This window comes from Wallemia mellicola (assembly GCF_000263375.1).
Source record: "Wallemia mellicola CBS 633.66 unplaced genomic scaffold WALSEscaffold_28, whole genome shotgun sequence".
NCBI classification, from domain to species: Eukaryota; Fungi; Basidiomycota; class Wallemiomycetes; order Wallemiales; family Wallemiaceae; genus Wallemia; species Wallemia mellicola.
In genome coordinates, this window is record NW_006531985.1 from 1 (window position 1) to 17,598 (window position 17,598).

Sequence of the window (17,598 nt, forward strand, 5' to 3'; positions counted from 1 at the left end):
TACGAAAGGGTAGATGCATGTGTACATGTTATTGATGAACACACTTACATATTTGTGCGGATCTTAAAATTTTGCTGAATTCTACGTTGCCAATAATTTTAAGTGGACTGATTGAACTTGTGTATCTAAAAATCACCAGTTTAAATCAGCATCACTCATTTCATCTAATTTATACAAATCTCACCATATGTATTACATTTAATACATGTCGTATTGTTCCAAGACATCATATAACGTTCCCATATGGTTCTGTACCACATCAAGGATTGAGATGTCAACTTTAACGGCCATCAGATGAACTGCTCGTAACAACTTTTTTGTATCAAGCTCAGACGTACTTCTTTAATAAAGTCTTACATTAAGTGAATCAACTTCTCCTTAAGTAAACAATCGTTACATGGGTGGTCACATCACTTTCTTCATACTGGAATGTACAACGCGCCCTCTAACAGGATAGTGGGGATTTCACTCATTACGACACTGATGCGATTTTATTAGAGGTTTTGTTATGGATTTGCACAGTAAATTATCATCAGGAGAAATTAATATCTTTATAATACTATTTAGGTTTACATTTTATTCAGGTCATTCACGTACACGTGGCTTTTAGACGAATTACTACTTCATTTAATCGTAAAAATCATTTTATTCATCATTTTACTCATCGTTGAAATGCATTATTTCACTTGTGCGTTCCGTGAAAGTTTGTGAATTTGGTGCTGCAGAAGATATTCCATTAGGATTCTTAAGATGTGATGCTATTGGTAACTGTTGATTTAATCTAGGACTTGGTTGAGGCGATAAAGCTGGAGAACTAATACCACGAGATGAAGGTTGACTGAAACCTTGTGACGCAGCCGTCTGAGGACCTCGTGGTTGTCTAATTGGTGGTGAAGTAAGTTGAGCATTTAATTGAGCTGGAGAAGTTGTTAAAGATTGTTCAGACGGTGTTGCAGAACCATTTCTAGTCGCAGACAAATCTAAAGGAAATGGTAATGTCGAAGGATGAAACGAACCAGCTTCTGAGAAGGTACGTGGTGAATTTACGCTAGATGGCGATGGCGAGAATAATGAGGCAAAACCGCCTGTACCAGGTGGACCTGGACCAAGAGTAGCTGAGCGTCTTCCAGATAACATTGGAGGTGCAAAATGTTGTAAATCCGTTGTAGATCTTACTGTTGAATAAGCTTCTTTCAAATTACTATTAGATGCTCTGGTAGTTAATCCAGGTGCTGTATTAAAAGAGTTCGTAGTAGTATTTAACCTTTTCATATCAGGCATAGACTTTTTAGTACGTAAGCCTGGAGGTATTTGCATACCAATACCCGTTGAAGCAGGACTGAGAAAAGAAGTATTACTAACAAGGTCAGGTCTACCAGATCTTCCAATAGTTGATGAAGAATGTTTCAATGTACGAATAGGATCATTGCGTGATGGATTCGAGCCATCATTTGGAGGATTTCTTGAAACGACAACAAACCTTTCTTCAGCTTGACCGATAGAATAATGGTAAACAGAGAGACGTTGGGCCACCAAATGAACAATTCTCCTTTGTGAGATAGTTAAGTTTTTACTGAAAGCCAAGTCATCTCTCATTCTATCCTCTTTAAAGACAAGAATACGCGAATAAATTTCAAGCGTTGAAGGATCATTCAAATCAAGCTCGGCATGACGCATTGTTGGAGGACTGGCTTGAGAATCCCTATCTGATAAAACAGAATCGTATAAGTTAGGACTATCAGTGAAATTATCCGACGATTGAAAAGGTGAGGCAGTAGAAGTATTGTTATTGTTGATACCCAAGCTAGCCATCCTTCTAAGAGCTTTTTCCCTTTCAATTCGCTCCTTATCCTCTGGGTGCAGCACTTTCTTGTACTCAACCCTGAGCTTTCTTCCCAAAACATCAAAACCGTTAAGAGCTGCGACGATAGCAGAAGCGTCATGTGAAGTCCTAAAGTTTGCAAAAGCGAGACCTCTAAAAGCAGGATCTGAAGTTGGATTTGAAGTGTCATAATGATAATTGAAAGCGTAAGGAGTTGGGATATTTAAATCGTGTATAATATTAAGCAACTGGTCCTTTGGTAGACTGAAAGGAATATTTTTGATAACGACTGCGTTTGGGATAATTTCTTCACCGTTTATGAAAGTATTTTGGTTATTTAGCGTATTAAGCCACTTATAGAGTTAAAATGAATAACAATCAATAATTAAAATACTCACGTTATTATTATTTTGTAGTAAATTATCATTATTCAGATTTAGATTATCTAATTGATTTAACAAACTCATTACGGTCGTACACTCGTAATGGAGGAAAGCAAAGGATACTAAACTAAGAATTAATTATAAAAAATAAATTTTATAAATTATTTTCCATTTTCTGTAGTCAGCTGACCGTTCGTGTATTCTCGGAGCTGATTTAATTAAACTGGTGTAACCCCATTCATGCCTTAGTTTGAACGATTATGTCTACAACACCAGAGCTTACACGAAACGCTATTGATTTACCTAGGTTACCTATACCTGATCTGAAGCAAACTTGTCAGCGTTACTTGAGATCTTTAGAGGGTCTTCAGAATTCATCTGAGCACGATAACACTATAAAAGCAGTTAATTACTTTTTAGAGAATGAGGGTCCTCATCTCGATCAGAAGCTCAGAGATTATGCCTCCAACAAATTCAGTTACATAGAGGAGTTCTGGGATGAATCGTACCTTAACTACTCAGATTCGGTCGTCTTAGCTTTGAACCCTTTCTTCATCTTAGAGGATGATCCTACCCCTTCTCGTGGCTCTCAATTGATGCGTGCCTCAAGTCTTATCATCTCTTCACTCGGTTTCGTACATGATTTACGCGCAAACATTTTACAGCCAGATAATGTTAGAGGTATTCCACTTGATATGAGTCAATATAATAGGTTATTTGGTACTTCACGTATTCCCACTCAAAACGGTTGCGTTATGAAAACCAAAACTGACTCAAAGCATATCATCATTGCACGTAAAAGTCAATTTTGTGAGTTCATTTTATTACCTGTTTATTCCGCTTTTTAACCCTTTTTAATTAGACTGGTTTGACGTCATAGATGACGAAAATAGACCACTCTTCACCGAACAAGAGTTACATAACAACCTTAAATCTATAGTAGAAGACGCCGATAAAAACGATGAACTTGACTCATCAGGAAGATCAATCGGTGTTTTGACAACCGAAAACAGAAAAATCTGGTCCTCAAATCGTGAATTCTTAAGTAAGAACTCAGACAATGCAAAGAATTTAGACATGATTGATCAAGTAAGCCTAAGAAATGTTTGCTATTCTTTATCTCACATTCATCAAAGGCACTCTTTGTCGTTTGCTTGGATGACATGACTCCAGAGAATCCTGCAGAATTATGTGACAATATGCTCTGCGGTACAAGTCGCGTTAAAGATGGTGAGCACTTCTTCAATTATTTTCATTGCTAATATCTAACGAAAGGTAAACAAATTGGAACATGTACTAATCGTTGGTATGATAAGGTATGTTTTACGGTTGTGAATCTTCTCAAATAACAACGAGGTTAGTTGCAAATTATTATATGTGAAAATGGTGCGGCTGGTATCAATTTTGAACATTCCGGCGTTGATGGTCATACCGTGTTGCGGTGAGTACTAAATCTTACCTTACTATAATTCGGTAACAATTATAAAAGTTTCGCTGCTGATATTTATACTGAACTAGTACTTTTATTTGCTAAAAGTATCAACCCTGTTGCTCCTACATTATTCAAAAGCAAACTTTCACCATACTCTAAGAGTGCAAAAGGTGGCCCCCAACCAGTACCAGATGGGCAGGTTATACCTGATACTGCGCCAAAGAGACTTGATTGGATGTACACAAACGAGATAAAACTAGGTATAAGATTTGCAGAGACTCGTTTAAGTGATCTTATATGTCAGAATGAAGCACAAGTTCTGGAGTGAGTGGACATAAATAACTATAATCAATTAACGAATTCTAGGTTCAACAAATTCGGTAAATTGTTCATAACTAAACATGGATTTAGTCCAGACGCCTTTGTTCAAATGGCGTATCAAGCAGCGTAAGTTTTTTTTACAGAAAAAAGCAAGATACCAATAAATCGTTTAGGTATTATAACCTTTATGGTCGTACTGAATGTACATATGAACCGGCAATGACAAAAGCATTTGCACATGGACGCACAGAAGCAATACGAACAGTCACACCTGAAGTTGTCAAATTCGTTCAAACATTCAATTCTGATGTGTCGGCTTCAGAAAAAATTGCGACATTAAGAGCTGCTTGTGATTATCATTCAAAGTTATCCAAAGATTGTTCGAAAGGATTAGGTCATGATAGGTGAGTAAACAACGAGAATGTATTGATCATGTTCATAATATTTAGGCACTTATACGCAATGCTTAGAATAGCTGACATTGAGAGTGATGAAATTGAAGGTAAAAATGAAAATAATACATCCAATGGTGCAAGTAAGCCACCTAGAGTAAGACCATCTATATATTCCGATCAAGGATATCTTTTGGGAACAACTGATATACTTTCAACTTCAAATTGTGGTAATCCAGCTTTAAGGTTGTTCGGATTCGCAAGCACATCACCACGTGGATATGGTATTGGATATATTATCAGAGATAATTCAATTTCCCTTTGCATAAGTAGCAAGCATAGGCAAACGAAGAGATTTATTGAGACTATTCAAGCTTATTTCGTTGAAGTTGAACAGATGTTGGTCAAGTTACACAAGGAAGCTAACAAACGCAACAACTATACAGAAGATGACAATGATGCTTATAGTGAGTTCGAATTATATTTTTATGAACAACCCTGACCATTTGAATAGCTTCTGGTTTCAGTTTCTTTGATGTACCTGTTGACGTACAAGAAGAAAGAAAAAAGAAAGTTTCTAATCGTAACGTTGGTGTCGCTTTAGAAATTGACGAATATTGATAGCTCTAAACTATATATTGAAATAAATCCATTTTTTTTTATTGATCACCATCCAACTCCCCTTTCTTTGATTATGTATTTCTGGTATATAATTTATTCGTAGGATATAATATTGATTTAATATAGTTACTTATAAGCATGTAGTTCTACTTAGACGAGGTTGCTTATATGGCATCATCTTCGATAACGGTTAAACTAGTTTTAATTGGAGAAAGCGGTGCCGGAAAGGTTAGTTTTATTATATTTTAGATTCTATTAATTGTATTCAATAGACTAGTCTTCGAAATCAAGTGAGTGTGTGCATTCAACTATAAATCGTCTAATCTACTTAAAATGAAAGTACTTACATAATAGATTCAATAATTATTATAAATCGACAATAGGGGCTGACTGTTAGTTTTCATGTTAAAGTATATATTGCTTACTCATGATTCAGTTTATTCAAAAAAGATTCAAGTGGGATCGACCCAAGTAAATTTAATGATTTGGGATACAGCTGGTCAAGAGAGATTCGCAAGTCTATCAAACGCTTTTATTCGAGGAGCAGACGCTTGTTTATTAGTCTTTGACGCTACCAAAGCACCAAATTTAGAAACATTAAGACACTGGTTTGAAACATTTAGGTCAAACTCGCCGGTGTTTGATAATGATCTAAATGATTTTTGTTTGACTGCTATTGGGAATAAGATTGATGCGATTGATTGCAATTCATTTAATTCAGAAGACTATTTAGATACTATCAAGTTCTTACATCCCAATTCAAACCAATTTAAGTCACCCAGAGGTGTCATTAGTAGTACACCGAAAGCTATACCAAATAGAATGTTCAATGAGGACAGTAACGATCAATTTATATCGTCTAATAATACAAATACTAGGAATACAATTTATGTGAGTATATAAGCCAATTTGAATTAATTGAACAGTAACCTTTATGCTGTTAGTATACCCCATCATCTTCGTTTGATACACCAAGTACAATAGAGCCTTCACCAATACGATTGAATAGCCAAAACGATAATGATCGAAATGAGAATACAGATAGCGATGATTATAACATAAACGATAATGACTATGGTTTTAAACTATTTTGGACATCTGCAAAGACAGGCGACGGTGTAGATCAAGTTTTTGAGTAAGTTCTCATTCCAATTTAAAAATTTTGCTGAAGCAGTAAGATATGTTGCCAATTATTTAGTACATAAGAAAAGTTCTGAAAAAAATTTCGATTTAAGTCGTCAAAATAAGCTTAGTCAAATGGAATTTGACACAGACAATTGCGATCAAGTTGAAGTTCATAATTTGTTCATACGTGGTAGAGACTCGGATACAAGTTCGATACAGATTATAAGTAGACATAATGCGAGTAAAAGAAGCGGCTGTTGTTAAAAAAAAGTCGATGACATTGTTTGTTTAAAATCTCATTAAGCTTCGGTGATCGGAACTGAAAGTAAAACTTCTTTGTTTTTCATTTTCTAGATTTACTAATTCGTATATGAATAATTTCGTGATTAATTTCAATCACTATTTGTTAAACATAAGCGACGCTCATTTAAGAATTCAGCTAATTGTGTGTGACCACCTGATTGAGCTTCATCCTGAGCTAGACGACCTCTAGACGTACGTTTTTCTAACAAAATACTTTCAGCAGTTTTTTGACGACCTTCAATAGCATCTGCAGCCCTTGCAGCACCTTTAGGAACATCTTTTTTTGAGTATGAAGAAGGATCTAAGGCAGCTGGACGTGTTGAAGCGAAAGACAATAAGGATTTTACGCATTCAAAGTGACCTTTTCTTGCAGCATAATGTAATGGTGAACGCTGATCGGGTGTGTTCGAATCGATTAAGGCTTGTGTTAAATGAGGGGTAGGGGATAAAGAGGAGGAGAATAATGGGGTATTCGAAGGTGAAGGCCCAGGTGGGTACGGAAGATGAGGAGGCAAAAGCCATTCTAGGATTTCTAAGAGGTAATTAGATGATTATGGCTGATGTATTTGAATACAAACCTAAGTGGCCTTTCTCACAAACTGCATGTAAAATACTATGACCAACATCATCTCTGGCAGTGAAAATTGAATCTGGACCAAAGTCATTCTTGTAATTAACTAAACTGTCTAAGTCATTATCGGCAGCAGAGATAACAATCTTAGCTGCTTGTTCAGACGTAGGACTGTTTATTGGGATTTCAGCTTTTGAATGGATTGGGGGTGTGGACATCGATGACGTATATGAGCAAAAGGAGTGTGATTAAGAAATTAAAAGAATGAAAAAATGAAAATAAAATTAGTTATCAAAATCTTCAAATTCATCATTAAAATTGAGTTTTGAAGGTTCAATTGATAACCTAATGAGGAATTCCTTAAAGATGAGGTCATTGTTGAAATTGATTAGATTGAATAACTGTTTTAATGCTAATTGAGATAATTCTAACCATTTTTTGATTAAAGTACCTAAATTATTTATTTTATCATCCTTCTTTAAGTTCTTTATAAATAACAATTGCTTGTACTTTCTAATTAGATCATTAGATTTCAAATTTTTTACTTTGCCATTTATCAAAGGTGATTTAAATTGCTTTCTATGCATTCGTCGTCTCGTCGATGTCAGATGATGATTTTATTCAAATATCAAGCTTTTACAAATTAAAAAATATTAATTATAAGCCTCTATCAATGGTGTTCTATGATTATTATCTAAGTTTATTGAAAACTTCAAAAAACTTCAACGATTTCATAGTTCAAAATGATGATTGTTATATAAAGAACGATAATTTGTTACACTGTCATAATTGTGACAATGAGTACATCAACAACAACAACTTAGCAATATCCACTAACAATATGAAAACATCCGTCACCCACCCATTGAATATCTCAATCATTATACCCTTAGATTGTATCGATTATATGTCTTCCATTATCAAGCCATCATTAACCATTGTAGACAATCCGATCAATTTGGACTATCTGTCGTCCTTATGCTACAAGTTCCATCATGATATTAATAGTTTGACAACCGACGATCTTACCTATTATAACAAATTATACTCTTTCAACCAGAACAAGTCTCCTCATTTATTCAGATTCGGTAATTTGTTGATGTCTTCGGCACCGGGTAAAAAGTTACGTTTAAATCAACAGCATGAACCCGAAGGTCAATCTGATCTCAAAAGCCCAGTTTATAGGGACCTCCATTTGGACTTTATTAGAATAAAAAAATCTGGTTGCAACGTCATTGCTTGCTGTCTAGATGATAATGAATTGATTTCTTTAGGCATAAGCTGGTCAGAATATAAAGAAACAGCCACAAAAATAGGTTTATCGATATTAAGGTTTCCAATGCCTGAAGGTTTACATCCTCCAGATTTAAATGAATTTCACGACAGACTCTCTATACTTCTAAACGATTTCACTTTTAAAGGTTTCAATATCTTGGTACATTGTAGAGGTGGAGTTGGTAGAGCAGGTATTATAGCTTCGGCATGGATACTCAAAATGGGTCTAATTCCAAACCTATTATTACCTGCAATTAATAACGAAACTGAGCATTGTTTATCAATTCTTAAATCACTTATCAATGTTGTAAGACTTAGACGATCACTCAAAGCTATAGAAACGTTTGAGCAAGTTAGGTTCATATTCAATTTCATTGTATTTCTAAGGAAGCGGGCTGGTATAGCTTAACGGATTTCATTTCGGATACCTCAAAGTAAATGTAGTCAATTACCAAAGCAATGTTTGTAAAACTAAGTTCTATTTAATGCAGATTACGATGATAACATATCTATTTTGATTTTAAATAAGAATTTAACTTTGATCTATCCACTCTGTGGACATAATACGATCCTCCTGCATCTGTCCAACTAACTGAACCGGCAAAATATTCTCCTTTTTCCATTTCAAGTATTGCAAGTGGTGAATTTACCTGAAATTTTATTAACTTGTTAGCTTCATTGGAATAGAAGCTTAAAACCTACAGTAGCATCTGTAATTCTAAAATTATTCGACAAGAATGGTTTCAATGATACTATTTTAACACCATCCTTTAAGTCTAAGAATATTAATGATAGCCTCTCATTTAATTCGGCAGAGAAAGCTAAAAATTGTTAAACGCTGATCAGAATAGCACCTTTCTTACCATCTAATTCCATGTTTAATAAAATAGGGTTAGTTTTAAACCTTACTCACAATTATTTACCAGAATATAATCAGCTTTTGGTAATAATCCATTTAATTTTTGGGAATTGCACATGTCTCCTTTTTCAAAATCCATATCGCCTACTAATAAACCATACATTGCAGATCTCTTTGTGCCTTCTTCAAGTTGAATAAAACCCAGATCAGCTGGGGTATTCATTTGTTCAACGCCAAAGCTTTTGCAACCAGTAGCGAGAGACATTTGTAATACTAGGTTACCAACACCTGCACCTAAATCAATAAATGTGGAATTTGGTCCGATATTGAGTTTATGAGCGATATGCGCGACAAAAGGTGATAAAATTTCACCGTATATGTTAGAGCTAATAGTATTAACAAATAAAGCAAGGTTAAATGGCCTCGTACTCACGAAAAGGCTTCATATTGTCGTAATTCATTCACTCTAGGTCCAACAACTCTTTGATAAGTTTGATCACTGATATGTTGCCAAACTCGAGGATGTATGCCTTTAGCATTATTTAGATGATTTGTAATCTCATTCTTATCTATAAGTTCCAAGAATCGTTTATTGAAAGTCTCAACAGCATTGCAGAAAGACGTGCCTTCGCGTCTATTGAAAGATCTTTGGATTAATCTGAGTATATTCGTATCATTTGATGTTATAAAATCAGCGTCATCTTCAGGGATTACGCCAAAAAGCGACTGAGATGAAGGTGGAACGAAATGATGGACTAACAAGGTGATTGTCTTGATTAGATCGTGTAAAGGTGAATAATTTTCATTGTTCTTTGGTATTAACAAAGGAAATTCTTCGAAAGCGCGTCCAGGTAACGTTAAAGTGATGGTCGGTACATTTTCCGCAGAGAAATCATCAAAATCTAGTAGAAATTAATAAGTAACTAAAGATTCTAATGAATAGGAACGTACATCTAATGTATTGCTTAATATTCATATCTACTAGTTGCTTAGATGATATCGTGTTATCAAACAAGCCATTATCTACACTTTTTAAGGTGATAGGATGGCGTTCAACCGGAGTATCATTATCACGTAACCAATTACCTTTATAATTTAACTTGTCTGATTTAATATCACGCTTTTCTACTGTTGGGCTTGTTTGAGATTCAAGTTTTCGCTTTTTTTGTTGAATATTTAAACTTTCATCCGTTATTTGCTTAGATTTCTTTATTGTAGTATTTACTTTAACATTAGATGATGTTCCTGGCTTTTTATTCTTGAATAAGCTCATTCTAGATGTGATTGTGCGCTTTCAAGCGGTACGACGATCAGGATGACTTGGTCACCCCTTGAGCAAATAGCTTACGGGTTTTGTATTTGTTAGTAACTTCTTAATTCGTCACTCTATAATTACTTATCATTTAAATTAGTTCCATTCAATCCAGCTGATGGGGATCAGAAAAGTAACCCTCATCAAATACAGTTGGAGACTGGGTGAGTATTATTTTAATCAACTTTATATACATCTTATCACTAATAAGTGATGAAATTTACGCTTTCGAACAAATACGTGAACCTGGACAACCTATTTGGTACCGAGGGTTAGTTCACACCTTAGTGAGAGTGAAACCCGCTTAATAAACTTCAGATACGTAGTTTCTACTTCTAGATATCCACTCTCAACTCAAACTTCGTCTAATATATCGCAAAATCCGACTACAATTGAAGAACCTCAAGTCTCTATTGGTATCTTCCCTTCAACTCATGTTAGAATACGACAAATGCTACCTGATGCTGAGGGTAGATTAGCTTCTACCTACGTATCCTTCCAATCAACCGCCAAACAATTCCCTCAAAGAGCAGCCGCTGCGGCTATCTCACGTACACCTTCTTTCGGTAAAATGGAGACACTTGAAGAAGAAGAAGAAGAAGAGGAGGATTTAGATAAGGCTACTTCACATTTAGATTTTAATGACTATACCCAATATGATCATAAGCTGAACAAACCCGAGAAAAAAGTACCTGATAATAGGCCTCCACCTCCATTACCTTCACTAAAATGCGGTGATGAAACCAGCTTTGGTCATGATGAACCCCTCATTGACGAAATTGCGTGTGCTTTGAGGGAATATTTCACAGCTTTACATGCTTCATTAACTAGAGGCAATTATTCACTCTTTGAAAAGATCAAGAACAACATTAACGCACTCAATTATGCAAGGATGCAATTGTTACAACAATCTTCTACTCAATCTGATAATCAAGAAGATTTAAATGACCTCAGAGCTAGAGCCGTTGAAAGATTAGTTAAAGCAAACGTCGATTTAGGCTTAGATGTTATCGTAAGGCATCCAACTACAGGAGCACTGGCAAATATCTCAAACGATGGTAATGATGTAGATAAAAAGGCATGGATTTCAAGTATAAGAATGTATGCTCAACAAGTCGAATTAGCTTACATTAATTCACCTGTTGTTCATTCTGGTGCACCGATATCTCAACCTTCATTAAAACCTTTACATCAATCAAGATCTATATCCAAATTAACAGAACCTCTTTCAATTAATCGTAATCAAAGGTTTTCGACTATTAATCAACAAGGAAATACCTCTTCGAGTGCAAGTGATTGCAATGATTTTTATCACGTCTATTTCAACCTTAGATCTTTTAATGCAAGTCCGTGTTACGTTGGCGAAACTGTCGAATTGTTCTTCGCATTATATTCTGCGAACCAGGGAAGGTTCTTAACAGAAGATCATGTCGTCGTTCTCGACCACAACGGTTTACCTATATACCGTAATGGGGAATCTGTATGTACTTTATTCAAAGATTTGTCTAAAGTAGACGTCAGCGATAATTTATTTCTAGTCTGCAAGATTATAAGAAATGGTTTATTGAAATCACCACTCAATTTTGACGATTCAGCCTCAGCTTCATCAAAAAAGTTTTTAAGAAGACCATTTGGCTGCGCCGTACTCAATTTAGGTCAATTATCAACAAAGTCTAATAAGGATATGAATGAAGCGGTACAATATTCAATGCCTATCTATGTACCATCTTCAAATTCCGGCGTGGCAGGTGAAAATCTTTTCGCAAATTTACATCAAGATATTATAACCAATAACGTCAAAGTATTTGATACCTCGACAAGGGCAACAGATATTTCGGTAACAGTTAAATCATTCCATGGCGCATTCAACCAAATGTTACGCGATCATTCCGGTGTTTTAAACAATGTTTTTCCGACTGCAAGATTAGGTTTCAGTGATGCCGTATTTCCAGCGGATATACGAAACGATCTTTACTGTAAACTGTGGTCGGGTGATTTCACTTCGACCTTGACTAATCCAACATCGAGGTTAAGTTTGCTTTCAAACAATAACTCAAACACTTGGAAAAACATTCAAGTCACGGTTGAAGCTAGACGAAAAGATGGTAGTAGAATTGAGGATTGTTTTACTGGTGGTACTGGTGACAAATTACAATCAGTTTGGGATTTCACAGTCTTTGCTAATAATTCGCAACCAACCTGGGGTGAAATGATCAAATTAACTAATGTATCAGCTCAAGAATTTTTGGACGTTCATTTGTATTTCACAGTAAGAAATAAGTCGAGCAGAGAAAGGGAAAATTCCAACATCAATAAGGAGAAGCTGAAAGAAGATAAAGATGAAAATGTAACGGAACCACCGTTTGCTTGGGGTTATTTACCCATTTTCAATGAAGGTCAGGCCTTTCTACCTGATGCGTCACATACTTTGCAGTTATTTAAATGCGTTGGAGACCCACCAACAACTGCGTTTTACTTGAACAATTCAACGCCTACAGTTACGCCAGGAAGCAAGAAAGAGAGGATATTCTCTGGAGGCTCATTACAAGGTAAGTGTTTTACTGGACTTATTGCATCATTAATTAAGCATTTTAGGTAATACTGGCACTGGTACCGCTACCCTTGGAAGTCCAGATAACACAATGGGTGTCGGTAGTCCAAGTTCACCTATGGAAAATTCTAGATTAAGACCACTTCGTGACACAATTTCAATACGTACTTTCCTTTGCTCAACATTATTCACTCAGAATCCTGTTTTATTAAAATTATTAAGCTGGGAACGTGAAAGATCATATCAAATTCAATCTCCAACAGAAATCGAAAATGTTTTATCTCAATTACCTTTCGTTGGTGAACCGGAAATCGTTAAATTCCTTGCCGAAACGTTTGATGCCATCTTTGGTATAATGGCCTCATCTATTAATGAAGGTGATAAATTTGATCATTTATTATTTAACGCCTTGGTTAAGGTTCTAGCAATAATACAAGATAGAAGGTTCAACCAGTTTGGTACAGTATTAGATGTTTACATCAATGAAAACTTCATCTGTGGACCAGCTTCGTCGCATTTAATGAGATCATTACAAAGACTATTAGCTAAACCAAGTGATCCATCAACCGCTCAACAGTTACATGCAGCCTTAAAAGTTTTACCTTTCTTAGTTAGATTCATCGTGAGATCTAGAGAACTTCAAAGGGAAAAGAGTGCAGGTTTAGACGTAACTTCCGGTCACCTTGAAGACACATTTAAGAAAGAGTTAACGAATGTGCTTGGTGGTTTAATCAAACTAATGGAGATGTCTAGTCCAAGTTCAATAATTGGTACACAAACATTAGCCTTAAGACATTTTGCTGGCTGCTTGCCTGATTTAGAGAGAATATACCCATCTGAAGAATTAGTTGAGCATGTTATGGCTTTTGCAGAAGCCTGTAGAGCTACTAAAGGAAAGCTGGTAGTTTACATTTTACTAAATTACTTGCATATAGCAAGAAGTGGATTATTTGATAAACCAGGTACAAGAACAATACTCGTACCGACTCTCATTAGATTAGTCAAGCCACATTTAGGACCATACGATGAGTATCAACATGTTAAACAAAAAGATCCTCAACATGTCAAAGATTCTGCTAGGATTGCTTGGATTGAGTGCCTCAGGTTATCAGTCACAATTTTAGCTACAATGTTGGATAAATTACATACAGCCATAGTTGATCCCGCAATTAGTGCAAGCAGAACACTTAGTAGACAAGAACAAGATAATGTTGAAGATATAATGAGTTTGTTACCTAGATTACTTGAATCTTATCACGAATTGAACTCTGATGCATCTTATGAAGCAATTAACAAGCATAATTCGCCTTCAACAACAGTTGCATCTATACCAACAGTCTTCCCTGCTACTTATCCTTTCAGTTTATTATCAGAGTTACCATCATCCTTGAATTCAAATAGTGGTAAATCATCAATTTCATTGGCTCGTAATAACCATTTTAACTGCGGTCTGGGAGAAATCGCTTCTGTTATTCTAGTCATTATCCAATTATTACCTCAAAAGCGTATACTTGATTTCATACAAGAACATTCAGAAATTGAAGGTGAAAAGAATTTAACAAGATTTTTAACAAATATATTTAGCTTTTCTATTGGCGTTTTAGATCATAAGGATAGTGGTATAGACGAAAAATTAATTCCATGCCCATATCCTCCAAGTTGGTTAAACATTTCAATTTTTGCTCACCGTATGGTACTCAAACTCGCTGAATCAGTCTCAGTTGTCATGGAGAAACAATTTGTGCCTTCAATAGATTTCGCAAATGAATTCAATAGAAATCTTTGGAGGGTTTGTTTCGAAATGTATATTAGGTTGTTAGCATCGAATCAACTAATTATCGAGGAACATACTCCACAGAAACGCAGAGCTGTTTGGAAATTGGCGGGCGATTTACGAGGTGAAGGTGCACAGACATTCACTAAGCTTTGGAATGCTATCGGTTGGCCAGATAGCTCAACTGGATTGACTAGATATGGTGGTTTTCAAATTCAATTCCCAGATTTAGTTGCTGATTTGTTGGAGTTATGCTTATCGCATCATGATGAGCTTAGAAACCATGCAGTTGGAATCTTACATTCTATGATTATCTCAGAGCATCATTTAAATGGCCAGTTTAGGGCAATCGAAGCTGAAATTATTGATAAATTAGATAAACTTTTTATGGATGGTACAAAGGGCGACGAAATCTCAAGAGCTTTCTTCGTTAGTGAATTAAGGTCGCTATTCAACACGTCAACAACAGATGAAACCCTCAAAAAAGATGTGTCTAGATTTCTAGATTCAGTTGACTACTTTCTTGAATTACTCTTATCAATAAGGCATCTACCTGATAGTCAAGAGTTTGAAGATGATCGATTGGAAGCCACACTCAAGTTGATGACATTTATTAAAAGTCTTAGAGAGGAAATATATGTTAAATACTTGCATGCTCTGGTCCATATGCATCTAAGATCACATTCATACGCCGAAGCCGGTATGACAATCAAGCTGCATGCAGATATGTATCAATGGGATTCTTCAGCGATGCTGGAAGCTTTGCCTGATCTGAGCTTACCAAAACAATCTCACTTTCAAAGGAGAGAAACTCTTTTGGCTCATTGCATGGAGTATTTAGCTGCCGGGAAAGCTTTTGAAATTGCAATTGACATTTGCAAAGATCTTACATATCAATATGAATTTAAAACTTACGAATACCACAAGTTAGCTGATATTTTGACGTACCAGGTATGTTCGTAGGCTATGTTAGAGATTAAATAATGTTTATGCAACACAGGCTTCTCTCGTTGACGCAATTATGAAATGTGATAGAGAATTCCCAGAGGTAGGTTATAAATTTATACTTTGAAGCTCAAATAACACAACACAGTATTTCATTGTTGGTTATTACGGTGGATTCCCACCTGCTCTTAAGAACAAGCAATTTGGTAAGTGGTTGTCTGATTAATTGACTTTGCTAAAGTCTTTCAGTATATCGTGGGTTGGAATTCGAGCAACTTGAAACCGTAAGCTTTTAAAACCTAGACCATTTTGACAACTAACAATATTTTTTAGTTCAGCAGTAGGATGCAAGAGAAACATCCAAGTGCTAAGATTCTCAGTGCTGGTCACTTTGTTTCTCAAGATGTGGTAGATGATAGTGAGCAGTATTGTGAGTGACCTACGAGAAAATCAAAGCGAATGTTAACAAATAACAGTGTTCATTACATCAGTATCACCTGAAGTTGACAAAACCTCACCCATTATTCAAAATCCTCACGTTCCAGAACCAATTCGTAAATACTGTAGGTTGTGTTATGATATGTCTTACAATATTGATTCAAATTCCAGATGAAAACACGACTGATCTTTTCAGCTATACACAACCACTTGACAAAGATTCTAATTCCAGTCGTGAAGGTATTGAGGGTGAATGGATGGAAAAGACTCTCCTACAATGTGAAAACCAAGTATGTTAATATTGATTCGATGTTAATTAGCTTATGAAATCCTTAGTTCCCTTCAGTATTAAGAAGATCCGAAATAATTGAGAGTAGAACTGTAGAGGTCTCTCCTATAGAATTAGCGTTAGAAGAAGTTGAAATGATGCGTCAAGAAATGGGTGTTGTTAATTCAAAGTTCGAAGTGCAAGTAGATAATCGTCACAATAAGAAGAACCAAGGGAAGCAAAATTTAAGGGTCGAGTCTTTATCAATGGTATTAAATAATGCTTGCGACATCCCTGTAGACGCTGGTATTAATTTCTACAGATCTGCGTATTTGAATAAAAAGGAGGATAACCCTTCCAGTCAAAGACTTGAAAAGAGTTTAATAAATCTTGCTTTAACGATACGACGAGGATTGGATTTACACAAAGTGATGTGCACCTCAGAAATGGCACGTTTCCATATGACGTTGGAGAAACTGTTTATGAAGAACTATTCGAAGGAGATTGCTTTATTTCCAAATGAGATTAGCGACTTCAATACTGAATTTTCCAGATCGAGTTCATTCAAATCCTTTAGCGACAAACAGAAGAGAATAAGAAATACGTCAACCATTACCAGCAGTAGTTCAATTCATACGTCTAAAAGTAACAAAGCTTCACTTTCATTACCAAAATTATCAAGCTTTAAACCATCAAAACAGCGCAGCTCAACTACTGTAGATCTAGAATACAATCCTGCAACTCCTAAATCACCTACGTCTTCAGTTAAATCTTGGACACCAAAACTACATAGATCTAGAAGTAAAACTGATGAACCACCTCGATTGAGTTTGGGAAAATTCGATGAGGAAGGTTTCAGTCGTCTATTTGCTAGGAAATAAGTTCTTATCTGTATTCACCTAATTTCATATAGAATTATTGTGTATCTATTTGTTTAAAATGTTCTGTTCACTACTATGATGGTGAAACAATTTTAGTTTGTAGCATTTTTGTGATATCTTTTCAGTAATTTCACAGTATGCGCGTTTGGAAAATGGGCAAACATGAGTAAGATGTAGTAGTGGAACATAGATGGGAAGTATGTAACGATTAGACAGAAGTATTTATATAAATAAGCAGAGCATTGATCCAAAAACAAGGCATTACTTTTTGAAGTATCTTCATGACAATCATTTAATTGAAAAGGTTGAAAAGCTACCCCGTAAT

At 35.5% G+C, this 17,598-nt stretch overlaps 7 protein-coding genes across 7 annotated transcripts; 4 read left to right on the forward strand and 3 right to left on the reverse strand.

Moving 5' to 3' along the window:
- Window positions 1-269: 269 nt before the first annotated feature.
- WALSEDRAFT_61444 (hypothetical protein) lies at window positions 270-2,305 on the reverse strand. Its single transcript, XM_006960407.1, has 2 exons — window positions 2,221-2,305; window positions 270-2,175 (listed from the first exon to the last, which is right to left on the reverse strand). Exons 1-2 carry the CDS (start codon window positions 2,287-2,289, stop codon window positions 658-660), a joined length of 1,587 nt encoding a protein of 528 aa, XP_006960469.1. The 5' UTR covers window positions 2,290-2,305; the 3' UTR covers window positions 270-657.
- Window positions 2,306-2,465: 160 nt separating this feature from the next.
- Window positions 2,466-4,852, forward strand: WALSEDRAFT_22383 (acyltransferase ChoActase/COT/CPT; the record flags this gene model as incomplete). The annotated part of the gene is made up of 9 exons (XM_006960408.1): window positions 2,466-3,015; window positions 3,068-3,294; window positions 3,342-3,435; window positions 3,481-3,521; window positions 3,567-3,646; window positions 3,695-3,961; window positions 4,004-4,084; window positions 4,132-4,362; window positions 4,408-4,852. The coding sequence occupies 9 exons, from the start codon at window positions 2,466-2,468 to the stop codon at window positions 4,850-4,852; spliced, it is 2,016 nt and encodes a 671-aa protein (XP_006960470.1).
- Window positions 4,853-5,139: 287 nt separating this feature from the next.
- WALSEDRAFT_30345 (P-loop containing nucleoside triphosphate hydrolase protein) lies at window positions 5,140-6,176 on the forward strand (the record flags this gene model as incomplete). Its single annotated transcript, XM_006960409.1, has 6 exons — window positions 5,140-5,199; window positions 5,244-5,261; window positions 5,312-5,363; window positions 5,408-5,862; window positions 5,916-6,106; window positions 6,170-6,176. The coding sequence occupies 6 exons, from the start codon at window positions 5,140-5,142 to the stop codon at window positions 6,174-6,176; spliced, it is 783 nt and encodes a 260-aa protein (XP_006960471.1).
- Window positions 6,177-6,488: 312 nt separating this feature from the next.
- Window positions 6,489-7,188, reverse strand: WALSEDRAFT_66303 (hypothetical protein; the record flags this gene model as incomplete). Its single annotated transcript, XM_006960410.1, has 2 exons — window positions 6,489-6,931; window positions 6,978-7,188. The coding sequence occupies 2 exons, from the start codon at window positions 7,186-7,188 to the stop codon at window positions 6,489-6,491; spliced, it is 654 nt and encodes a 217-aa protein (XP_006960472.1).
- Window positions 7,189-7,584: 396 nt separating this feature from the next.
- WALSEDRAFT_34013 (hypothetical protein) lies at window positions 7,585-9,005 on the forward strand. The gene has a single exon (XM_006960412.1). The coding sequence runs from the start codon at window positions 7,812-7,814 to the stop codon at window positions 8,652-8,654; it is 843 nt and encodes a 280-aa protein (XP_006960474.1). The 5' UTR covers window positions 7,585-7,811; the 3' UTR covers window positions 8,655-9,005.
- On the reverse strand, window positions 7,585-10,358 carry WALSEDRAFT_34014 (DOT1-domain-containing protein). Its single transcript, XM_006960411.1, has 5 exons — window positions 10,056-10,358; window positions 9,538-10,006; window positions 9,157-9,490; window positions 8,948-9,067; window positions 7,585-8,895 (listed from the first exon to the last, which is right to left on the reverse strand). The coding sequence occupies exons 1-5, from the start codon at window positions 10,078-10,080 to the stop codon at window positions 8,755-8,757; spliced, it is 1,089 nt and encodes a 362-aa protein (XP_006960473.1). The 5' UTR covers window positions 10,081-10,358; the 3' UTR covers window positions 7,585-8,754.
- A 59-nt stretch (window positions 10,359-10,417) lies between these two features.
- WALSEDRAFT_34015 (hypothetical protein) lies at window positions 10,418-17,291 on the forward strand (the record flags this gene model as incomplete). Its single annotated transcript, XM_006960413.1, has 12 exons — window positions 10,418-10,465; window positions 10,517-10,580; window positions 10,628-10,687; window positions 10,735-12,965; window positions 13,012-15,692; window positions 15,742-15,789; window positions 15,835-15,892; window positions 15,936-15,970; window positions 16,020-16,116; window positions 16,163-16,249; window positions 16,296-16,414; window positions 16,461-17,291. Coding segments are annotated over 12 exons (6,341 nt in total), but the record flags the coding sequence as incomplete, so codon positions are not given.
- Window positions 17,292-17,598: the final 307 nt, after the last annotated feature.

Coding starts and splice junctions, on each gene's coding strand:
- WALSEDRAFT_61444 (XM_006960407.1), bottom strand. CDS start 2,289: ATGAGTTTGTTAAATCAATTAGATAATCTAAATCTGAATAATGATAAT. Junction 2,176..2,220: donor TACTACAAAATAATAATAAC/GTGAGTATTTTA, acceptor TAACTCTATAAG/TGGCTTAATACGCTAAATAA.
- WALSEDRAFT_34013 (XM_006960412.1), top strand. CDS start 7,812: ATGAAAACATCCGTCACCCACCCATTGAATATCTCAATCATTATACCC.
- WALSEDRAFT_34014 (XM_006960411.1), bottom strand. CDS start 10,080: ATGAATATTAAGCAATACATTAGAT. Junction 9,068..9,156: donor ATATTCTGGTAAATAATTGT/GAGTAAGGTTTA, acceptor TAACAATTTTTA/GCTTTCTCTGCCGAATTAAA. Junction 8,896..8,947: donor TTAGAATTACAGATGCTACT/GTAGGTTTTAAG, acceptor ATAAAATTTCAG/GTAAATTCACCACTTGCAAT.